Below are 13,549 nucleotides of genomic sequence, written 5' to 3'. Positions count from 1 at the left end.
CGCCTCCCAAGTAGCTGGGACCACAGGCGCCCGCCACAACGCCCGGCTATTTTTTGGTTGCAGCCGTCATTGTTGTTTGGCGGGTCCGGACTGGGGATTCGAACCCGCCACCTTAGGTGTACGTGGCTGGCGCCTTAGCTGGTTGAGCTATAGGTGCCGAGCCTCAAGTCTTTAACAGTAGAGAAATCAAACACACACCATCCTCATCTATCCCAGAAGGAATTGAAATGGCAAGGAAAATGTTTGAGATCTGTGGGGGAAGAAAGTTACTTGCTAAATTGGGCACTGTCCAACAAGAGCATTTCATTAGTTGAACTATATAATTCAGGCACTGAACCAAAGGGTTTGTCCTCTCATATTCTTTCTTTCCTTTTACCCTAATCTCTGCTTGGCAGGTACAAAGAGGAAGAGAGAAGGGGACAAGAAACATCAATTTTGCTGCAAATCTATATTCATTTAAACTCACTGTTCAAGCTCTGGGCATGGGACAAACCTGGCCTTTGTTGTAAGCTTTAGTTGGCTGCTTCTAGTAACTCCCTGGTTTCTATCATTTTCAACCTGTTCGCATTCAGAGCACGTAAAATCTTGCAGGATAATGTGCTCTACCACTTAGTTTCCACTGTGGTTTTGATGGGTTATTTTTTTGGTTGTTTTTTTTTTTTTTTTTTAACATAAAGCTCTATTTCTTAAAACAAAGTATAAAGATCAAAAGTGTTATTTTTTAATAACAGATGTCTCCCAAATTGGAATATCTGACCATTACATGTATATGTTTTTAAAATTCCTTTTCAAATTTGCTTAAACTTTTGTAATATCCTGTTCTTCTGCTATTGGTCTTTTTTAACCTCTTTAAATATCTGAAACATTATTTAAGGTGTCTTTCATACTGGTCTATTTTCTCATATTGTTAGGTTTGAATTCTCCTTTTGGTTGGTGCTATGTACTCACCTTCTTTTTTTTTTTATTTTTTTAAACCATTTTGTTATTTTATTTATTTTTTGAGACAGAGCTTCAAGCTGTCCCCCTGGGTAGAGTGCCGTGGCATCACAGCTCACATCAAACTCCAACTCCTGGGGTCAAGCAAGTCTCCTGCCTCAGCCTCCCAAGTAGCTGGAACCACAGGTGCCCGCCACAAGGCCCGGCTATTTTTTTGGTTGCAGCGTCATTGTTATCTGCCGGGCCTGGGCTGGATTTGAACCCACCACCTTAGGTGTATGTGGCTGGTGCCTTAGCCACTTGAACCACAGGTGCCGAGCCTGAACTCACCTTCTTGAAGGTTGATTTTGCGCTGAGACTTGCAATTGTTGGTTTCAACATCAGTGGTTGTTGCGGGCCTTGAGGAGTACGGCAGCTCCTGGGCTGTGGATGCATGGGGTAGGGCCACATTAGTCTTTGCAGAAGCCCAAGGACTCTGTCTGAGCTACATGAGCTGTTTTATGGTTTTAAACAACTTTAGACTTAGATAAAAGCTACAGAAATGAAAAAGAGGGTTTCTGGATACCTTTTGCAGAGCTTCCCGTAACACTGAAGTTATAAAAACCAATAAATTAACCTTTGTATAAGACCTTTAGCTGCAGACTTTATTTGGATTTCCTGAGTTTTTTCATCAGTGTCCTCTGCTGTTGCTGCTGTCATTCCAGGACTCCATCCAGGATCCCACATGTCATTTAGATGTTCCACTGGGCCTTGAGTTCCTTTTGCTTTTCTAAGTTTCAAAGGGTTCTTATTTTCTTTGGTTTTGTAAACAACTCCAGGTCCACCCTATTGCCTTTCAAGATTGTATAGACTTTAGTCTTCTTATTCAACTTTCTAAATTATAATCGAGTCCTAATCTTTTAATTCCAAGATGAATCTGTTCTTAGTGGATGCATCAATTTGATTAGTGCAGAGCAGTCAAACAAAACAGTGAGTAGAAGGGAGGGGCACCAGTAAATGGGAGTGGAAACACTTCTGCAAATTCCATACACCGAATAGAACAGCTTTAACTTCCCTTCTTTGGAATGTGAAAGTACGAAGAACAGGAACATGAAATTAAGAGAACCAAAAAATCACCTCATCTAAATTTTCATGTTTTACAAATGAGAAAAGAATCACATTGCAAAGGAAATAAACAGAAAATATCACTTGGACACCAATTCATAGCATTTATTGACATTTCCATTTAAAATGCTAGGAAAGCTGTATAAATTGTAAACATGGAAACCAAACACTTGCATAAATTATTTCAAAAACTCTACAGCACATTAGAAAACAGTGCAGCTAATCAAAGGGTAGAAACATAACCGACAAATAGAAGGGAAGGGTCGATTACTAAATCATATACCCATACTGAGATTTAAGTGCCTGTTTGTGACCAGCAAACCATGATTGTCAAGTTCAAGTTGCAGGATTGATGCCACAGACGGCTTCAATTTGCTCTGCACATTTTCGTACATTAATCTCTTAATCTAGGGATGAGGGTGCAGGGAGAGTCAGAAGAACGTGGACCTTGACAATGTAGGAGGAAACAGGTCAGCATCCCACAGTGCTCTGCTGAGCAACCTTTCCTGTTCATGCTCATGCTAGCCCCATCTCCAGCCCCCCAGGTGATGCTCTGGAGGACGGTCAAGTGGATGGCATTTCTAAGCCCCTTTTCTGAAACAAGTCGTCTGATGCTTATAGCAACTGAATTAACAGGTGGAGCCTCAATCCCTCTCGTACCTCCCTCTTTTCCCCCACATCTACAGGAGGAACAGTATTGGGTGTCTGGCTTGAACTTGGCCCCGTGTTATTTCCAAGTTGTACACTTAAGAAGTCAAGTCATGAATACTTGAAATCTGGGAGGCATGAGAAAAGACTTTTCATGATGCTCCCGACAGTCCAGAAAGGTTCTGTGTACTCAGGGACCACGAGACTCACATCACTCCGGTTTTTTTTTATCTGCCCCTTCTACTTAGTCTCTTTTTTTTTTCAATGTGAAGTAGCCCCTGAAAAACCTGGAGGGAGAAGGAAAAGGAAGGCGCCTGGACAATTATCTACCCTGTGGGAAACTGCTCTGGACTAGAGTGCACCAGATTAAGACATTCACTGCTCTCTTGTTTTCTCACTGGTTCCTAACTTTGTTTCACGTTTCCAAAGGCCTTTAATGTTGGTTTCCTAAGTTGCCATGCTGCTGTGTCTAAGAAAAACTGTCAGGCGTACTGTCACACATATAAGCATGGACTTAGCACTGTACTTTAACATTTTAGTGTTCAAGTCTAACAGTAGAAAAAGAGCCCTAAACACTGACAATCACTTCCAAGAATATCAAAAGAAACCCAAGATATACACACTCTTTGCTCATTAGGTAACAAACATAAATCTATATTTTATGGGTATATTACAGCAGGTGCTCATAGAAACCCCTCCCACCTGTCATAAGGATGTCTAGTAATGTGTTGGACTCGATGTAAAAATGAACTCCTACTGACCATACCATCAAAATGTAGTTTTGTGTTCGCACGGTACAGAAGTGGACTTCCTTGGGCTCCTGCCCAGAGCAAATGTGGATAAGCAGGCTCTGGAGACTGGCCTGGGAGCCTTGCTCTGGAGGTAGAAAAGACTGACCATGGCAAAAATCCTACTAGAGTCAGTATGGGAGTAAAGAGTGGAGTCCCCCTGCCCAGAACCTTAACCAGCTTTCTTTCCGACCCACAAATTCATTCACATCTAAGGAACTCGAATGAAAGGAATAAGTGAGGCTTAATTATGACCTTGTAAATGACTGCAATGCACACCAGTGTCACAAAGAGGTTGTGCAAAACTGACCCTGTCCATGGGGAACGAGCGGTTCACACAGCACGGAACTGCCTGTTTCAGCCCCAAGTTTCTGGGCACACCTTCACCTCTGCTTTGCAGAACAAGCCTCATGCCTAGAAACAGCTGGTTGGTAAACACCCACGGCTTAAAAGCCATCTGCCCCCCAGACCAAAACATACTAAAATTAAATAAAACTTGGAGAAAAACATGTAGGTAGTAGTAAAGAAGCTGAATATATTTATTTATAGCCTGCTATGCTCCACAATAGATTTAGCAAGGCCAAGTGGCTGACCCTGATCAATGAAATCTACTCTAAGTAACAACACTCGGTGTCATGACCATCATTTGCACCCTCTTTCCTTCCCTCTGTTGACCTTCATAGACCTGGTCATTTCCTCACAACCTTATTCTCCCAGCACCTCTTTCTCCTATAGAAAATCCCTAAACTATGGATTTTATCCCCATACTGCATCAGATGAGGATCAAGTTCACTTTCAATGACAGCTTCACCCAATTTCTACATCACTCCCTAGGTCTGCTCTCAGCTCTTCCCACATCATCTCACCATTTGCCTGGGTTGTTCCCTTGTCTTCATCAAAGTAGCTTTTGAAGCTGACTTATTCCCAAGATCCCACCATTTCCAAACGTGCAACTGCTGTGACTTCTTCTGGGTGCCTAATGCACTCAGTGTACTTTGAATAAATTGTATTGATGTTTAAACCATGGCAGTTGTCTGTATCCACCCTCTTTTATACCTATCTGTCCTATCTTAGATGCTAAGATCTCAGAAAGCAGGGCTCAATGTCTGCTGAGTTATTTCATGCCAGAAACAACAGAAAGCCAGGAGCAAAAAGATGTTGAACAAAGGCTATTTGAAAATTAGTGGAGAAAGAAGTCAATTTAAAATCAAAACAGGAGCAAGGAAAGTAAGTCACACTGGGCTTTCAGCCTTGCTCTGGACACCTGTGTATAAATCCAGTCACTGGAAGATCATAGCAGATCACATCACCCATCCTGGGCATTCACATAGCATTTCACATTCCTCAAGGGATGCGTGCACACATGATTGGATCTGATTCTCGTAACTAGAGATCTTGGGAGGTGGTAGTGGTGAGGTCTGTTCTTGTGCGGCTGATAGGGAGAATGAGGTTCACAGAAGGAACCAAACACAGTGAGTTAGTGACAAAGTAGACTCTGCAAATAATCATTTCTCCAAACATTGTGACTCAATTTATAGTTTGTGTTCCCACTATAATGTTTAAAATAGGGAAAAAGAGCAGACATAAAATGTAGCTTTTCATTTTAGAGTGTTTCATTTTTTGAGTGTTTCAAACTCAAAGCCACACATGATCAAAATGAGGACCCTTCTTTTAAGTAATTAACATTAACTGAGTGCCCAAAGACCGGCTGAGTATGTTGCTACCCATGACAGCTAGTTTATTCTGAGTTTGGTGACTGGTAAAACCGCCACAGCAAGTATTTAGAGGAAACGTGCAAACTGAGTGTGCTTAAGTACCAACACTAAGTGCTGTGACCCCAGGTGGCCTACTCACACCATGCAACAACCGCAGTTGTTTATTATACGTCATCTTTGGTCTTGTTACCTGTTTAAAGGTGTAGTGGTTCTAAAAAAATACAGGTAGAATCCCTTTATGGTAGTTTGAAAGGCATCAAAATTCCTGTTGCAGTCAAGCCCCTTGGAAACACTCCTTTTTGCAAGGTACTAAGAAGGTAACCTTTTTTTTTTTTTTTTTTAATGACACCAAGCAGAATGGGAGAGAAGGGGCCATTTATTCCATTTGCTGTCAAACAATTTGAATTTACTGTAGGGTATACATAATTAAATTCTACCTGGGGCCAGGCACAGGAGCTCACACCTATAATCCCAGTACTTTGAGAGGCCAAGGTGGGAAAATCGTTTGAGGCCAGGAGTTTGAGGCCAGCCTGGGCAATCTAGCAAGGATCCTTCCCCTCCCATGTCTACAAAAAAAAATGTTTTTAATTAAACATTAAGCATGGTGGTGTGTATCTGTAGTCCCAACTGCTCAGGAGGCTAAGGCATGAGGATTGCTTGAGTCCAGCATTTTGAGACTGCAGTGAACTCTGATGACACCACTGCACTCTGGCCTGGGGAGCAGCATTCCCTGTGCCAGTTTGAATTTGATCTTCCTGCAAAGAGAATCCTCCACTTTGGGGAAAGCCTGGTGTTAAACCAAGCACAAGAGGTGAAAAAAATAAAGCCCAGAAGGGGCTTCTCTCCCACACTATTTGGAGCCTCTGAGGATTGCCTGACCGCAAGTTGCCAGCCTTTTATCCAACATTTTCAAGAGACCTATTCTCCTATACCCCTTTCTCTTTTCCAGAACCAACTGTCCCCACAGTGTAAGACTCTAAGTGTATATGACAGGCTGAATTCATTAATGAAGTCATGAAACATGACTCTGAAACCCAATGTTAACAGTTTGGAAATCTGCTTTAGCTATTTCAGAGTTTTAAAAGTTTGACACATATAAACAGGTTTTGATTAGTCAGAGCCTCAAATTCTACCCATTCGTCTGTTACTTAGTTAGAAGGCAGTCATGTGCCATCATAATGTTTTGGCCAACAGTGGACTGCATACATGATGATGGCCCCATAGAATTATAATACTGTATTTTTATTGTGTCTTCTCTATATTGAGATACACAAATACTTACCACTGTATTACAATTGCCTACAGCATCCAGTAGAGTAACAAAGGAACTGGTTTGTAGCCCAGGAGGCTAGGCCAAATAGCCTAGGTGTGTAGAAGGCTGCACCACGTGGGTTTGTGTAAGTACATACTCATGTTCACCTAAGAACAGTCTTTTCAGAATGTATCCCCATCATTAAGCAAAACATGACTGTATTAGATCTAATAAAAAGAGGTTCTAAGTGAAAATCTCTTATCTAAGCCTGCTTTTCTTCTGAGTTTCACTTAGGTACCAGAAAACACAATGATCCTTGTTGCTATTGTCCTTACCATAATTTGGGAAGTGGGGAAATGGTCAATTTAGGAGTAGGGGTCTTAACAGAGATGATTCTCTCTCAAACCCCAAGTGCCTTAGATAGTTTTAATAGTCACACAACATAGTAACAGGACAGTAAATCAGACATGAGAAGCAACTCTCTCCTTTCTCGGTGGTCTCAAAGCTCTTCTTTACATCTCTTGATTCATTACAGAGAGGCTGAACCAAACTCAATTTCATCTCCGGGTCTTGAACACAGAGAATGCAATTACTAGGGATGTAGTCATAATCAGTTGGTGGTGCTAGGAATGTTGATAAGTTCTGCTTACATCAGACTCCCCATTCAAACATAATTAGTGAGCGAATCACCAGCAGAGTGCAAGGACTGGTTAGGCTCTCTCGAAGGCCTCATTCTACAGGACGGGCCAGGATGGTGCTATAAGACCAGGTGCTATATGTGTCCAGTTAGCAAATAGCAAACACAACTAAAAAATGTAAATCTGAACTGTGACATGTAATTTGAATAACCAAATAAATGTTAACCTTTTCCCCCACCACGAACAAAATAAAACCTTCAACACGTCCTTCCACTGGAAAAGCCAAATCTGCATTTCAGACATGAAGGTGAAGGGGCCCTTGGAGCGGTAGCACCAGAAGGAGGAAGAATGTAGTGATGGCTTCGTTTGGAGTCATCAGGCTCTACAACCTATCATTTGGTTTCTCACTAGTAGCTTTGTAAAATTCCCAAACAGTACTCTTGCCATTAATATTACTATTAAAATAAGTTCCTATGGAGTAAAAGAGGGAAATCAAGCTGTTAATAAAATGTCTTCAAATCTCTTTTCTCAGAAAACAAAGCAGCAGGTTCATCGTATGCATCTGACCGAATCCCACGGGAACACTTGATTCCTATAATCCTCGTACCATCTACACATTTTAATCTTTTGCCTTTAATAAAGGAGACTAATTTAGTAATTTTGTTAGCTTGGGTTTGTGTTTTGTTTTTGTGAAGTGCTGTTGGCTTCTGGCCAAAGTACATAACTTTGAACGCCTGAACCCAAGTGGTCACAAAATTGCCAACACAGTAAAAGCATCATGAGCTGTCACATGACTTATGGCATCTTCTGAAATTGCAACTTGCTCCCTTCCTTGGGCAGCTCGCCCGGGAAATGCTCGTTCCTCTTACAAACACCCGCTCAGTTGATTTCCTTTGGGTCTTGCTTCCACGGGAAGCGGATATTTGGCAAATCTGCAGGTGCACCCGATCAGCTGTGGAAGTTCTGCACGGTGCTCTGTTTCTGGGAGAGCCGGAGGAGCTCCTCACGGATCGCTTTGATGAGAGAGGCCGAGGAGTGGCCAGCCTGGAGGTCTTCTGTGGAGCTGGTGGGGTAACCCAGGCTGGGGCCCTGCAGCCCCCGGTGGGGGAGGTTCCCAGGAGGAGCTGAGGGCTCCCTGCCTGAAGTCCTTGGCACCTGAAATAGCGGTGAAGAAGAATACTCTTGATGTCCGAGCATGTGTGTCTGAAAAACATGGCAAATGTTACTGTACTTCCCAAGTGAAAACAAGTGGGAGAATCACATTCAAAGTTAATTTCCTCTGACTAAGTGCATCCAACCACAAAAGAATTTACCGTGTCAGCTGGCAAGGCACAGAAATGCCAGGGAAGTTGTAGCATAAGGATAAGGATAAAACAAAAGGTAACATTTTGGTTTTATACATTAATTTACCTCTCGAGGATAAAAAAGTCTTGAGAAAAATAAATGAAAACACTTGTGGAAATAACCTGTGTCCATAGTGAGTAACAGAAGCTTCAAAAAGACAATGCATGCCTTAAAACGCCCCAAACTGTGTGCTTATTACAAAATCACCTACTCGCAGTGGTCATGACGCAAATGATGCTAATAAGCCCACAATGAAGCACAAATGGGATGTAAGGTCATGAATATTTAAATAGAGATCACACAGAGTAAGTCCAGATTGTCATCTCCTACAGGTTCAAATCCACTCGTCTGAAGTCTGCCTCAAGAAAAACTATACACTTTTCAAAAGCCAGATGCTAAGAACTATTAGCAAAAACACAACCAAGTGGAGGGCAGCAAAGAAGATTAAAATCTTTTTTAATAAACATTTCAGAAAGGGAGCCCCAAAGCAGAAGCAGCTAAATTAAGTGATTATGTCTACTTTTTTAATAACAACCCAAACACAAGATACTCACAGCCTCTCTCCGGCCCCCTTCATCTTCCCCATACGAAGGCCAGCCTGGCCCTCCGTACTGGCCGCCTCTGCTTGGAGGGATTTCCACTGGCTGGGCTCCGATTCTGCTGGCTATTCCCACCTGGGTCAGATGCTGGATCTGGGAGCCTGCAAGGGACACAGCAGAGAGGCCGGGTCAGTGTTCACAGGACACAGAGGCTGCCGGAAAGACACCATCAGCTCTGACCACTGCACCCTGTTAAGGACAAGCAGTAATGGACACGGTTCAAACATGCCACCAATCCTATGCCTAGAGATGACACTTCTTAAGAAAAACAGATGGCAAAGATGTTGGTTCCTGGGCTTTTATTTCCTTTTACTCTAGAAGTTAACAATGATGCTCTTCTTTTCCTGACTGGCCATAAGGATTGGGAAAGAACACAGCAGAGGGCACCTTCCCTTCCTTTCTGTAAAGCTTCTAAGAAAGGATGAGCTCATTTACTGAGAACAGAGTGAAAGACTCTGGAGCCACTTTTCAAAAGTCAGATGCTGAAAACTGTGAGCAAACAGGGAAGTGGAGGGGAGTAAGAGATTAAAACCTGGCCTCTTTCTGCTTGTGGCTTTGAGATTCACAAGGAACTGGATCTATAACACACCTTTTCTATTAAAAGGCAGGTTATATATTCATTTGAATTTAGAATATTAAAGTACATTTTCATTATATTGTTTCTGTAATTTAGCTCTAGCACAATTAAAACTACCCCCCAGCCTCATCGGTGAGGTGTGCCGATGGCAAAGCCAGAAGATTCTCTGAAGCTACTTCTCCTACACTCAGGCATCCGTGGCCCAGCATGCCTGGGTCAGCCAGGCATTAACCAATATGTTTCTCCTTCACCTATTTGTGACCTATGGAAAATATCCCTATTCTGCAAATCAAGGGATTAAACAGTGATCTGTAAGCACTATGAAACAGAATACTTATTTCCACCAAAGGCTCCTAAGATCATCTGTTTCACCCAGGATGCTCAGAGTGGTACTACACCTCTGAGCATTCTCAGAGGTGAGGGAGGCAGCCTCTTCCATCTTTAAGGGGAATCCTACTTGCGCTCTGGTTGTCTAATTAACAACCTAATGAATCAACTACATTAAAAAACAGCTCCCTTACAAATGTAGCTGGACATAAACCGATAACAGAAGGTCAGAGCAATGCACCATATTGGAGCACCTGTCAGTCACTGCAAAGCCCTAACAGCGTTACCATTATCAGGACCATCAGTTACTGTTTGCCCAACAGATGCAGCTTGAGCAAACCTTGCAAAGAGCCATGGATGCCACACAGCAATCCCCATCATCTCCAAAGGTGCAAACAATCACACAGGGTGAGCAGTACACCTTTATGTTAAGCCACAAGAGTAGCTGGAATCGTAATTTGGACAGGATATTTTTTTTTTTTTTGAGACAGAGCCTCAAGCTGTCGCCCTGGGTAGAGTGCCGTGGCTTCACAGCTCACAGCAACCCCCAACTCCTGGGCTCAAGTGATTCTCTTGCCTCCACCTCCCATGTAGCTGAGACTATAGGTGCCTGCCACAAGGCCCAGCTATCTTTTGGTTGCAGCCGTCATTGTTGTTTGAACCCACCACCTCAGGTATATGTGGCTGGTGCCTTAGCCACTTGAGGTGGCTAAGCCTCAGACAGGATTTTGTCTCCTACTTGGTTCATTTAACATTAAAGAACAGGCTCCTCCGTGATCCAACATCGAGCCCAACAAGCTGCTCTCCAGCTCAGCCGCCTGTGCTGCGTGACCCTGAGCCACTGGCTGCCCCTCCTGCTGAGCCCCAACCGGACCCTGCACTTCTCCATTGAGGACAGAAATCCACCTCTGTGAGTTATTCAAGAATTGAGGGATAAAATAAATCACGTGTCAACACATAGGAGGCAACCAGTAAATCTTAAGTTCCTCCTTTCTGGCTTTTTAGGACTTAAATTCCTTCATTTACTCATTTTTAGAGACAGGGTCTTGCTCTGTCACTCAGGCGGGAATGCTGGCTTAAGTCATCCTCCCATCTCAGCCTCCCAAGTAGTTAAGACTATAGGCATGTGCCACCATGCCCAGTTAACTTAAAAAGAAAAAAAAATTATAGAGACAGAGTCTCACTATGTTGCCCAGGCTGGTCTTAAAACTCCTGGCCTCAGTCAATCCTCCCGTAGTGCTGGGATTACAGGCATGAACCTCTCTGCATCTGGCTCTCTCCATTTTAAATAGCTGCACACTTACCTATGAATCCCTTTATCACTGGCTGATTGCTCCCCCATTATTTTGGATTTTAGGGACAGAGTGAGCCTAGATTCCCAGAAAGGAAATTACCAAATCAGAGGCTCCATGAATCCTACTGCCAAACCACTTTGCAGAAGTTTAATGATTTACAACACCACTGGAAATAATATTAACATAATAGTGTTAGTAACAATGGGAGCTACATGCCAGGCACTATTTGAACACTTTACATCTGTCATCTTCTTTAATCAGCCAAACAAACTCAGGAGGTAAGTACTAATGTCCCACTGTACAGATGAAGAATACACTAACATTACCATGTTATTACAAAAATAATTTCATGACTGAAATGATGCCTCACAGTGGCTTTAATTTGCATTTTTAAATCACTTTCAAAATTGGGCCTTTCTCTATGCTTACTTTTCTATGATACACACACGTACATATTTCTCTTATTGAATTCTTTCTCCTCATTCTTTGCCCGCTGGTCTTCTCAGGTTTGCCCCTTTATCAATTTACATGAGCTATACTAATAAAAATACCTCTTGGCCATGTCTGTTGTAAATTTTCCCTAAGTACTATTTTCTTTTTCGTGTTTGGTCATTTTCAGGTATACATATTTCATAAATTTGTACAGTCAAACAAATGTTTACATAATTTCACGATTAATTATCAAAAAATAATAATCTTCAAGTGTTTGATAGATGGAACTTCTATGTTCTTCTACATTTTTATTTTATTTTATTTTTTGAGACAGACCCTCAAGCTGTCCCCCTGAGTAGAGTGCCATGGCATCACAGCTCACAGCAACCTCCAATTCTTGGGCTCAAGCGAGTCTCCTGCCTCAGCCTCCCAAGGATTTAGGATCACAGGTGCCTGCCACAACGCCTGGCTATTTTTTTTTTTTTTTGGTTGCAGCCATCATTGTTGTTTGGTGGGCCTGGGCTGGATTAGAACCTGCCACCTTAGGTGTATGTGGCTGGCACCTTAGCTGCTTGAGCCACAGGTGCTGAGCCTGTTCTTCTACGTTTATCAATTAAAAATTAACACATCTTTGTTGTGCTCCCACTGAACATGCACAAGGTAAGGGAAGGGTATATGGCACACCTCCTGTGTGAGGGACACAACTACAACAGGGACCTCACCTAACAAATGCAAACACTGTTACCTAATCGCTTGTACCCTCATGTTAATCTGAGATTTAAAAAAAAATAACAGATCTGAATTTTGTTTAGGATACATGCCGTGTTGCCAGCAAGGTTCTAATACACAATAATTAACAGAGAAACAAAACTGGCTGCAGACCAAAACACCTGTGAAGTACAGGAAATCTTTTAAGATGGGGGGGGGGTACATTATTTATTTCGTTAGCTAACAGGCAATGCAAAATGCAAGAATCTCCTAGAAGACCATCATGGAAAAATATTCACCAGTTATTGCAAACTTGAAATTAGCCTACACTACTGTTTTTTTCCGTTAGCCTCTCACCCAATATGAACTACTTTCTTGATGACATTATAAAGGTGTATATTCTCCAGAAAGTCAGACAATAGGAAAATAAATTATTTAACACGTAACAGTTCTCTCTTTAAAGATTCAGCTTTCAAAAAGAAAAGTACAAAAATGAATGGGGAAAACAAACTAGTAACTCTGAGCTTCTGTAATAAAATATAATAGGATAGCTTTAAGAATTTTTCAAAGTATGCAGAGCTGTACAAGAAACAGAAAACTGTTTTTAAGTTACATAGATCTTTTAGGAGCACCAACTGACCTGTATGAAATAGTATCACTTTTATAGTATCAACTTGTCATGAGTTGAAATTTTATGAAACAAAGGAGTAACCTATAATTTGGAGGTTCCAGTTTGAGTCTCAGACAATGCCGTATAAGAATCCCTGCTTAGCCATGCCGGGCTCTGCTCCTTACTATGGTTCTGGAAGGGGTCTCTTAGCTGTTCCACTTAACTTCTGTTGGACCTAGTAGGGAAATCAACTATAAAGTTCAGTTACATTTGAAAATCTGGGGAATTACAAGGACCTCAAGACCAATTGCTTATGAACATCAAGCATTTGAAGAAGATTTATTCTGGGTTCAACAATCAAAACAAAACTCTCAGAAGACTCTCAAACATTTTTTTTTCTTTTCTTTTCAACTCATTTTCTGAAAATAAATTCATTCCTAATCTAATTATAATTACTGAGGACATTCAATTCAGAAAACATTATTTATTTCTCTTTTGCCTTAATGAAATTTGGAAAGTACCTCCTTTTCTCATTTACATGTGTCTCAAAAACTGACAAAAACTAAGAGAAGTTAG

At 41.8% G+C, this 13,549-nt stretch overlaps 1 protein-coding gene across 1 annotated transcript in view; it reads right to left on the bottom strand.

Annotated features, from left to right (window-relative positions):
* Positions 1-7,773: 7,773 nt before the first annotated feature.
* The window catches only part of KIAA1549 (KIAA1549 ortholog), a 79,267-nt gene continuing 73,491 nt past the window's right edge, over positions 7,774-13,549 (bottom strand). The window contains exons 19-20 of the mRNA XM_012806231.1: positions 8,980-9,125; positions 7,774-8,236 (exon numbers count right to left, since the gene is read on the bottom strand). Coding sequence (XP_012661685.1) covers positions 8,030-8,236; positions 8,980-9,125 — 353 coding nt within the window. The 3' untranslated portion in view covers positions 7,774-8,029. The remainder of the gene's footprint in view (positions 8,237-8,979; positions 9,126-13,549) is intronic.

This window comes from Otolemur garnettii, unplaced genomic scaffold (genome assembly GCF_000181295.1).
Source record: "Otolemur garnettii isolate 467f Iridium unplaced genomic scaffold, OtoGar3 scaffold00049, whole genome shotgun sequence".
Classification (NCBI taxonomy): Eukaryota; Metazoa; Chordata; class Mammalia; order Primates; family Galagidae; genus Otolemur; species Otolemur garnettii.
The sequence above is the reverse complement of the archived record's forward strand: the minus strand, read 5'-3'. Positions and strand labels throughout refer to the sequence as shown.